Source organism: Anolis sagrei, chromosome 2 (assembly GCF_037176765.1).
Source record: "Anolis sagrei isolate rAnoSag1 chromosome 2, rAnoSag1.mat, whole genome shotgun sequence".
NCBI lineage: Eukaryota > Metazoa > Chordata > Lepidosauria > Squamata > Dactyloidae > Anolis > Anolis sagrei.
Window position 1 is genome coordinate 289738473 of NC_090022.1, and position 12086 is coordinate 289750558.

Consider the following 12086-nt stretch of genomic DNA (forward strand, 5'->3'; position numbering starts at 1 on the left):
TTGAAAGGATTTTTCCAGCAGGTGTCCTATATGGCAGCAGCTAGTTCCCATGGCATTAAAGCAGAATATTTTGATGAGAAAATCCCTATCATCACCACACGACATTAAAAGCCCAACCTCATATATTTGTAAAAGCCTGGTAGATCAACAATCTGTTATCTGCTACTTCTAAGAGAGCATGGGCTGGGCCATTCTGGCCTCTTTGGAGGAGAAGTTTCAAAGTCTGAGAGAAACCAATGAGAATGCCCTCTTCTTTGTGCTCACTAAACAAATCTGAAAAGATGGTGGGAGAGAGTGAGAAAGGCAACTGTAAATCTCTAATGGACTCAGTCAGGGATATATGATTCTGTAGATAACCTGGACTCATGCCATATGAGGTTTTAAGGGGTTAAAAAACAGCACTTAATTGTGCCCAGAAACAGACCACCAGCCAAAGAAGCTGCAGCAATTAGAAAGTTGTGTGAGTCTTGTAGCCAGCTCGTTAACAACCCGACTACAGCTCTTTGGTCCAATTGAAGGTTCCAAGCTCCTTCGGAGACAATACTCCAACCAGGATGAAAACATGGCATTACCACCAGATCCAACTTCTCTAGGAACACGTGCAACTGATGCACCAGCTTTATTTGTATGAAGCATTCTTGGTCCCTGCTGAAACCTGGGCCTCCAGACTGAACTAAATCCAGGAATACACCTAAATGGCAAATCTAAGGACATCATCTAATACAGTGGTTCTCAACTTGTGGGTCCCCAGATATTTTGGCCTTCAACTCCCAGAAATCCTAACAGCTGGTAAACTGGCTGGGATTTCTGGGAGTTGTAGGCCCAAACACCTGGGGACTCACAGGTTAAGAACCACTGATCTAACACTAGATGAATCTTTATTCCGAGGTATGCCATTCAGCTTACTGGAGCACCTCTGTTTTGTTTGGATTAAGCTTCAATTTGTTTGCCTTCATCCAGTCCATTACAGATCCTAGGCATCAGTATAGCACAGGGACAGCTTCCTTGTAATTAGATAGAAAGGAGTAACAGAACTGGATGTTATCAGCATACTTGTGACACCTGGCTCCAAAATTCTATATAACCTCTCCAAACAGTTTCACGTAGTTGAAAAGCTACCACACACTTTATACCTTGACAAAAAACGGAAGCTTGTATACTGACCTAAAGTATAATAGGACCCAACAACTTTTTTTTATAGAAGAGTTCTTACTGCTTTCTTCAGGCATGTTGGGACCCTGCCTTATTGTAATGGTGATGTATTAAACACTTCCCTGAACCACACAGCCAGTCCTCCTTTGACGTGTTATTACTTAGAAAGGGTAAGGATCCTGGCTGAACAAATTGAAAAATATTTATCAAAACTGGCCTGGCAGGAGCCAAGGTTACATCCACTGGAATTGTATCAATTCAGACTTCAGAATGAATCGGAGTGATTTTATCTGTGAAATGGTGGTGAAATTCTTCACAGTGGGCTGTTGTGTGGCCTATTTTCTCCTATGGGTCAGATTATAACAAATCCCTAACCAACTGAAACAGCTCTGCTGATGAAATAGTAGTAGTCAAGAGGAAAAAAAACACATTTTTGCTACTTTTATTGTCTCACCAAAGCTCTTCAGATAGATTTTAGCCTGTTCCAAATCAGATTTGCTTTGAGCATTGTTGAGGGGCCGACCAAGGGCAAGATGGATGGATGGCATCCTTGAAGTGACTGGACTGACCTTGAAGGAGCTGGGGGTGGTGACGGCCGACAGGGAGCTCTGGCGTGGGCTAGTCCATGAGGTCACGAAGAGTCGGAGACGACTGAACGAATGAACAACAACCATTGTTGATCTAGTCTCCATCTTGTTTTATTGCTGCCAGCTCCTTAAAAAACCAAGGAGCTGGTTTAGCTTTATTCTGTAAGAAGAGAAACTAAGAAGTGATTCTGTCAATTGCCCCAGTCATTTCCCCATTTCAGACATCAGCCAGCATTTTGATACAATCCTTAATCAAGGCAGCAGGAAATTCCCCAAGAATGATCAGGAAACAATCCAAATCCACAAGTCTCCTGGGGCAGACCATCTTCAAGGGTCTCCCACCCCTGTAGAGACCCTGAAACCCAGCAAGCCTAAACTTCATCAAGGAGTAATGTGCCCATGATGATGGAACAGCAGAAATCTCCACCGCTCCCAGATCACCACCATGACAACCTTTACAGAAAACAATGTCTACAGCAGGGGTCCTCAAACTAAGGCCCAGGGGCCGGATACAGCCCTCCAAGGTCATTTACCCAGCCCTTGCTCAGGGTCAACCTAAGTCTGAAATGACTTGAAAGCACACAACAACAATCGTATCTCATCAGCCAAAAGCAGGCCCACACTTCCCAATGAAATACTAAGTTTATATTTGTTAAAATCGTTCTTCATTTTAATTATTGTATTGTTTTTAAGTTTCTTTTGCACTACAAATAAGATATGTGCAGTGTGCATAGGAATTCATTCATGTTTTTTTCAAATTATAATCCGGCCCTCCAACAGTTTGAGGGACTGTGATCTGGCCCTCTGTTTAAAAAGTTTGAGGACCCCTGGTCTAGAGCATGCGTGTCAAACACATGTTTACCAAGGGCCACAACAGCCTTATGCTTGCCTTCAAAGAGCAGTTTTGCAATTATAATACTGTATAAAGGTAATTATGTTGCTGTTGCACTGAAAGCTTTGTGGGCACAGAAAATGATATGTCTAGTTGGATTTGGCCTGCATTTGACACGTGGTCTGGAGTGTACCCAACAGTATACCACTTGGGTCAAATCAATAGTTACTTGCCGATGAAGATATCATGAGCCACTCCTGACAGAGCAGTCCAAGCATGAATATTGAAGTCCTCCAACACTGCAAGCCATGGAGATCCCAACACCAACCCTGAGGCCACCTGATTTCAGGAAAGTAGATTGTTGAGCAGCAGGTTGTGTAGTACACAAAATACTTATTTTTCTCATTTTGAGTTGCATTTTTTGTAGGACCAGGCAAATTGCTGTCCTTGATGCTGCTATACTGTAACTTCCATCATACATCATTATTAGCTACGTGCCAGGCCCGATGGGAGTAGTAGTCCAACATCTTTCTGTTGGATTTTAACCTCCAATTCACTGCTTAGAATATTACTTGTTCTCATTTCATTGTGTGTCCTATTGCCAATCTGAACAAGTAATATATACAGACACAAATAACCAAAATATATTTAAGCCTGAGTTAAAGTTTTGTTTCTATTTTTCCTCTCATTGCTAATGAGTAGTGTGTTATTTTAAGTCTCCAAATATACTGGTAAACATGCTTGGGCCCTGCCACCAGCCTCAATCTTTAGAGGAATATATTTGGCAACCAAAGAAAACACCTTTTCCGATATAAGCAGCTCTCTATGTGTTCCATGTTTTCTTGGAACATATTCACCTGGCATTGGTGAAATATACTGCTTTCTTTAGCTTTTAGTAGGCTATGATAGGAAGCCCTTTTGTGATTTTAATTATTGATTGTTGTGATTTGCTTTATACACTGTTAATTATACTTATGTCATTGTATTTATACTTATGTATTGTTGTCTGCATGTGGCACTTGGAGTGCTTCTGTGAGCTGCCCCAAGTCCCTTTGGGGAGATGGTGGCAGGGTGCAAATAAAGATTTTTTTTAATTTGTTGTTGTTGTTTTGTGCTTTTAGGGCTTACTTCCATTGTAGTATTTTTCCTAAGTTGCCTTTAAAACTAATTGGAATGCATCTAAAATGATAAATAAACAAACATTTCTGGAAATCTCTCTTAAATACACTGAATAACAGTTATTATTTCTTTAATGCTTCTTCATTTTTAAATTATATGCACTGCAATTTAAATGCCAACCAGTATCCTTTAAAAAGGTGAATAAGTGGGACTACATAAATAACTAATAGAAGACAGACATTCCAGAGCAGAAAGAGATAGAAAATAGATCAGGCTGTCCTGGCAGATTTCCAAGAGCTTTTGCAAGCATTTTCAACTTCAAATAATTTTACAAACATGACAATAAGGGTCCTTCCCTGCTCCTGCCAAGATTTGCCTTCTAAAATTAGGAAAACATGGTAGAAAGAAAGAATAGACATGTATAAAAACAATAGTATGTGAACTCTAGTTATGGAATGAAAAACACATGACTAGAGATGTTGTACTCATCAGTTCTTAGTTTGCCTACTTTAGCCACTATCTTGCACCTGGATATAATTGGTGAATCTGGAGGTTCCAGAAAAAAACAAAATATATCCTTTAGGTACAAATAATGAGTATTGCTTGACTTTTCAGGAGTTCCAGATCACTATGAGATCCATTCAAAATCTTACAAGCCCTACATATGTCCAGTTCTTCCCCAGGGAAAGAACAACTGACTTCCTAAATTGCAAGTTTCCTAAAATCAGTCCTTTCCTCAGGCTTGCATTCCTTTACTATGAGGTTGGACCAGCAAGTCTAGATGTTTTCAGTATTGGAACTACACAAAACTCCACCCTACTACAATGGACCTGCTTTTTAAAAAACATCTGTACATGTCTGTACATGTCTGCTTTTTCTACCATTTCCTCTACTTTCTCCTCTTTCTCTTCATCTCTTGCTCTAAATCTTTCTTCTCTGACCCTATCTTTCTGTTTTGAAGATCCTATGAAATATTTGGTACTTCCAAGCCTGTCAACATTGTCAGAAGAAAGTGCAAGATCATCATGGGATCTTCATGTAAGTGTAAGATCATCATGGGAGCCCTCGGTGGCGCAGTGGGTTAAACCCCTGTGCCGGCAGGACTGAAGACCGACAGGTCGCAGGTTTGAATCTGCGGAGAGGCAGATGAGCTCCCTCTATCAGCTCCAGCTCCTTATGCGGGGACATGAGAGAAGCCTCCCACAAGGATGATAAAACATCAAATCATCTGGGCATCCCCTGGGCAACGTCCTTGCAGACGGCCAATTCTCTCACACCAGAAGCGACTTGCAGTCTCTCAGGTCACTCCTGACACGACAAAAAAAATAATAATCATGGGATTTTAATGCATGTCAAGAATTTTATAACAATTTTATAACAATAACAGCTTTTTCCATTGTTGATTTACCATCATCAATACCCCATGTAAGAAAGGGGAATGAGGCAGCATGAGCACAGAGAATTACAACCCATTTGGGGGAAGGGTGTTGCACTTTTTTGTGCTTACTCCACTGAAATCATTGTAGGGATCAGCACAACTCACACCTCAGAATGACTGGACAGTATCAAACACGTCAAAGCAGTATGTCTAACCATCAAAAAGATACTCCTTCCTGGAAGCACCATATACAAGGTCAAAAAACCAACTGTTTCCATTCAAGTGTCAAACTTTTCAGTACAAAACTGCTTGTTAATGCTTGGGGGAGATACTGGTTGCTATTATTTGCAACATACTTGGCAGTAAGCCCTATTAGATATACTTAAGAGCAAACATACAAAGCTTTGCTCTAGTTGCCCTGAATGTAATCTAAAGAGCCTTAATCCTCATTGCACCTTCTTCAGGACAGCTACATAGCTGGCAAGATACCTGTGTTTATTTCTCACCCATTCCCCAATATATGGATCACAAGAAGATTGGTACACTTCACAGGGTTGTTAAGGATTGCTAGGGTAAACATATATGAAGCACCCTTGAACATCTGAAATGTCATATATAGATAAAAGGCATGGGCTGGATTGCAGCTATCATGCAATCTTCCCTTTGTGATGAAAACATAATTGTTACTGTGGTTCTTTAAATATGCTTGCTACATTCTGCTACTATTTAAAACCAGGAGGAGGGAGAGGGAAGCTTGCCAAATAAATAAATCCACACCAGACACAAATTCTTGCAGTGCCTGCTGCAGAATATGGATGCACACTTGGAAGGCACAGCTGATCTTCATAGGACCTAGTACCGAATTCACACAAAACAGCAATGATTCACATTTCCTTTCTTTCACTATTTCAAATCATGCCACTCTTTAAACTGCCTTGTGCCCCATTTAATTGTATTCTGTGGCAACAGGCAAAAGCCACTGCAATGAATATGCACCATAGTATTTATCACAAACATTGGGAGGGGAGGTTGGGTGGATTGTGTAAATCAATAGGTAAGTCCTTTATATCCAGAATATCAGGAAGAAGGAGATGTAATTTCACATTTGAGTAGATATGTAGAATACAGGAGCGTCCACTAAATTTTCTGTACAACAAAACATACTATGAACTATGAAGCCTGAAGTGAGTTGGCTATCCCTTACAGTTATCTCATCTTAGGGGTTGTTTGTTGTATCTCTCATTGCTGTAAAAATGCTCTGGACAAAATGACTGATAAACCTTCGTCATACAGACTATGGCTATAAATAGGACAGCTTTGTAGCTTTATACAGAACCAACAAGCAAAATACTGGAAACAACAGTAAGACAAAAGGGAGATCCTCCTCTGGGAGGAGAAACAGGACAGTTACACAATAATCTTAAACCTTAAAGCAAGGATTGGGAAGACATAATCAGGCGAGGTGTGCAGGTTCACACTTAGGGCCCTTCCACACAGCCCTATAACCCAGAATATCATGGCAGAAAATCTGACAATATCTGCTTTGAACTGGGTTATCTGAGTCCACACTGGATAGTTGCCATGTATCCCAGTTCAAAGCAGCAAATGTGGGATTTTCTGCCTTGATATTCTGGGATGCAGGAGAGCATGGAAAGGCCTTGGGTTATCTGAGTCCACACTCAGATAATGTGGGATTTTCTACCTTGATATTCTGGGATATAGGGCTGTCTAGAAGGGCCCTCAATTGCTGAGGATTTTTTTAAAAAAAAATTATTATGCCCCAGCATTATAATACAAGATTCTATTCCTTCTGTTTTTAGATGTGACAGCTCCAGCCCAATGACATCGAAGGCAATTGAACGGTTAACCCATAGGAGAAGAATAATATCAATAACAACAACAACTGCTCCCCATGCCAGGTATCCTTAGAAGCACTGGTCCAAGGAAAAACACATCTAAACAGGACCAATCATGGGCTGCAACCTTTACTGGGAAAGTAGTAAAAAAGATTATTATGGAGGAAGAATGATTATGGGAGGAGAAGCAATCCACACCAGCTTCCATTTTGTTTTAGATATTTGACAGAACCCACTATTTTTGGTGGTTTTGCTTGTAAAAAGTTATATTCATTAATAGTGCTATCCAAATAAATAAAGATAGAGGGTGGTGGTGATGCTTAGTGATGACATGATAAATATACATGTATAAAACAAACACACAGTAATAATAATGTAATGGATAATACACATAACAAACAATAGGACCTCAAAATGAGAAGCCCCCTTTTGCTGTTGTTTTTAACTGAAAGGTGCCATATTCATTAATGGTGCTAGGGAAATAAATATATAGGGATGAGAACAATAGTAAGAATGAACTGAAATAACCATAAACATTAATAATAAATATACACACATATTGCAAAAGCATAATGATAATAGTAATATAATGGGTAATACATATAATAAACAATAGGGCCTCAAATTGAGAAGTCCCTTTTTGTTGTTGTTTTAAATTTAAAAGGGCCATATTAATTAATGGTGCTAGGAAAATAAATATATATAGGGATGGAGACAACTGTAAAATATAACTGAAATAACAATGAACATAGTAATAATAAATATACATATATATTGCAAAAGCATAATAATAATAATAATAATAATGTTTAATGGATAATACACATAATAAACAATAGGGCCTCAAATTGAGAAATCTTTTTGTTGTTTTTAATTGAAAAGTGCCCTATTGATGGTGCTAGGGAAATAAATATATATAGGGATTAGAAAAACAGTAATAACTAACTGAAATAACAATAAACATAGTAATCAGAAATATACATATACTGAAAAACCATAATAATAATAATAATAATAATAATGTAATAGATAATACACATAATAAACAATAGGGCCTCAAATGCCATATTAATGGTGCTAGGGAAATAAAAATATAGGGATGAGAGTAACAGTAACAATTAACTGAAATAACAATAAGCATATTAATAATAAATATACACACATATTGCAAAACAATAATAATAATAATAATAATAATAATAGATAATAAACATAATAGCAATAAAAATTAAATCAACAAGTAAAATAACAATAAACATAGCATAGTAATAATGCAATACACATATATATTGTAAAAGCATTATTTATTTATTTATTATTATTTATTTACTATTTTATTTATCGTGTCATCAGCAACCAGACAGCATAATAATACAGAAATAGATAATAAACATAATAGCAATAAAAATTAAAGTGACAATTAAAACAACAAAAAACATAAGCATAGTAATAACTCAATACACAGACATACAGATTGAAAAAGCATAATAATAATAATAATAATAATAATAATAATAATGAAATAGATAATACACATAATAGCAATAAAATTAAAGTAACAATTAAAACAACAATAAACATAAGTATGGTAATAACTCAATAAACATACATACAGATTGTAAAAGCATAATAATAATAATAATAATAAAATAGATAATACAGGTAAAGGTTGTCCCCTGACATTAAGTCCAGTCATGTCTGACTCTGGGGTGTGGTGCTCATCTCCATTTCTAAGCCGAAGAGCCGGCGTTGTCCATAGACACCTCCAAAGTCATGTGGCCAGCATGACTGCATGGAACGCCGTTACCTTCCCACCAAAGCGGTACCTATTGATCTACTCACATTTGCATGTTTTTGAACTGCTAGGTTGGCAGAAGCTAGGGCTGACAGCGGAAGCTCACGCCGCTCCCTGGAATCGAACCTGCGACCTTTAGGTCAACAAGCTCAGCAGCTCAGTGCTTTAACCCACTGCGCCACCGGGGCCCCCCGAGATAATATACATAATAGCAATAATTTTTTATTTTATTTATTTTATACCTTAATTTTTATTGAGATAATATAAATAATAGCAATAAAAAATTAAGGTAACAATTAATTAAAACAAAAATAAACACAAGCATGGTAATAACGCAATACACATACATACAGATTGTAAAAGCATAATAATAATAATAATAATAATAATAAAATAGATAATACACATAATAGCAATAAAAATTAAAGTAACAATTAATTGAAATAATAAACATAAGCACAGTAATATCGTGAAACACATACATACATATTGTAAAAGCATAATAATAATAATAATAATAATAATGAAATAGATAATACATATAATAGCAATAAAAATTAAGGTAACAATTAATTAAAACAACAATAAGCATAAGCATGGTAATAACTCAATACACAGACATACAGATTGAAAAAGCATAATAATAATAATAATAATAATAATAATGAAATAAATACACAAGCATGGTAATAACTCAATACACAGACATACAGATTGAAAAAGCATAATAATAATAATAATAATAATAATAATAATAATGAAATAAATACACAAGCATGGTAATAACTCAATACACAGACATACAGATTGAAAAAGCATAATAATAATAATAATAATAATAATAATGAAATAAATACACAAGCATGGTAATAACTCAATACACAGACATACAGATTGTAAAAGCATAATAATAATAATAATAATAATAATAATAATAATAATAATGAAATAAATACACAAGCATGGTAATAACTCAATACACAGACATACAGATTGAAAAAGCATAATAATAATAATAATAATAATAATAATAATGAAATAAATACACAAGCATGGTAATAACTCAATACACAGACATACAGATTGAAAAAGCATAATAATAATAATAATAATAATGAAATAAATACACAAGCATGGTAATAACTCAATACACAGACATACAGATTGTAAAAGCACAATATAATGATGATGATGATAATATGCACATAACAACAATAAACATTTTAAAAGGATGCCCAAATTGTCAATTGTTCTGCCATATTTATGAATGGGTGAACAAAGATAGTGGGGATGATGACAATAGTGACTAGGAACTCAAACGACAAGAAACAGAAAGACATAATGAATAATAAAATGCCAGCATTAAAAAAATAATAAAGATAATAACAATATCATAATAATATAGATACTACACATAGCCATAAACAATGGGGCCCAATGGGAAAGGGCTTTGAGTCCCCCCAGGGTATATAAATACTGTAAATAAATAAACAAAGGCCTTCCCTCTCAGCCCCCTCCCTTCCCTTCCCTCCCCTCCCTACTTGGGGCGGTTGCCAAGGCAACCATCCTGACAGGTGCCCTTCCCAAGGGCAGAACATGGCGGGGCCTTTGGGGGGCCTCCCGAATAAAAAGGGGCGAGGGTCGGGGAAACAGGCACCGGCGTCACGAAATGGGGCGCCGGTTAAACGCCCCGCGCCCCCCTCTTGAGCGATGGCGCATTTTCCCTCACGGAATCGCTCACCATTTTGGCGGATGGCTCTGGATATCTCCGCACCCCCCCGCCTCAATTTATCGCCGCCGCCTCAGCCGAGACCAAGACGAAGACCACAAAGGGGGCTCTTGGCGCCTAGAGCGGACGCTTCGCGGTGAAGGGCGGGGCCTATGCTCTGCGACCCCGCTTTCGGCTCAGGAAGGGGAGGGGGAGGAGGGAAGGGGCGGAGCCTGGCGTTGCTATGGCGACAGGCCTGTCTACAGAGCCAAGGCCTTGCTGATCAACATTTACACAAATGACCAGCCATTGCCTGAAGGGACAGAGAGTTTCATCTATGCTGACGATCATGCCATCACTGCCCAAGCAGGGAGCTTTGAGAATGGTTGAACAGAAGCTCTCCAAAGCTCTAGGTGCTCTTATTGTCCATTACAGGGAAAAGCAGCTGATCCCTAATCCATCTAAAACACAGACATGTGGCTTTCATCTCAAGAACAGACAAGCATCCCGAGCTCTGAGGATTACCTGGGAAGAAATCCCATTGGAGCATTGCAGCGCACCGAAATACCTGGGAGTCACTCTGGACCATGCTCTGACCTACAAGAAGCACTGCCTGAACATCAAGCAAAAAGTGGGCGCTAGAAACAATATCATATGAAAGCTGACTGGCACAACCTGGGGATCACAACCAGATACAGTGAAGACATCTGCCCTTGCGCTGTGCTACTCTGCTGCTGAGTATGCATGCCCAGTGTGGAACACATCTCACCACACTAAAACAGTGGATGTGGCTCTTAATGAGACATGCCGCATTATCACGGGGTGTCTGCGCCCTACACCACTGGAGAAATTACACTGCTTAGCTGGTATTGCACCACCTGACATCCGCCGGGAAGTAGCAGCCAATAGTGAAAGGACTAAGGCAGAGACATCTCCAGCTCATCCCCTGTTTGGGTAAGATCTACAGAGACACTCGCTGGAACACCTCAGCAAGCGAGAGTCCAAAAGTGGCAGGCTCAAACCCAGAACCTCAACCAATGGCTGATACCAAATGAGAGACTCCCCCTTGGGCACACAGAGGACTGGGCAACTTGGAAGGCGCTGAAAAGACTGCGCTCTGGCACCACAAGATGCAGAACCAACCTCAAGAAATGGGGCTACAAAGTGGAATACTTGACATGTGAGTGTGGAGTGGAGCAAACCACTGACCACTTGCTGCAATGCAACCTGAGCCCTGCCACATGCACAATGGAGGACCTTCTTGCAGCAACACCAGAAGCACTCCAAGTGGCCAGATACTGGTCAAAGGACATTTAATCATCTACCAAACTCATAATTTCTTTATTTTGTCTGTTTGTTTGCTTTGTTCTGTTAGAAATGTAATATAAATTGACTGGTTGCCCTGATACGACAAACAAACATCTAATATATATATATATGTATGTATGTATGTATGTATGTATGTATATTTAAAGATGGGCTCAAAGCCAACCTTAAAAACTCTGGCATAGACACTGAGAACTGGGAGGCCCTGGCCCTTGAGCGCTCCAGCTGGAGGTCAGCTGTGACCAGCAGTGCTGCAGAATTCGAGGAGGCACGAGTGGAGGGTGAAAGAGAGAAACGTGCCAGAAGGAAGGCGCGTCAAGCCAACCCCGACCG

General features: G+C 38.8%; 1 protein-coding gene across 1 annotated transcript in view; it reads right to left on the bottom strand.

The window, feature by feature from the left end:
- The window catches only part of LOC132766853 (elongation factor 2-like), a 28605-nt gene extending 17982 nt beyond the window's left edge, over positions 1-10623 (bottom strand). Inside the window, exon 1 of the mRNA XM_060761217.2 lies at positions 10461-10623. Within this exon, the coding sequence (XP_060617200.1) occupies positions 10461-10463 (3 nt within the window). The 5' untranslated portion in view covers positions 10464-10623. The remainder of the gene's footprint in view (positions 1-10460) is intronic.
- Positions 10624-12086: the final 1463 nt, after the last annotated feature.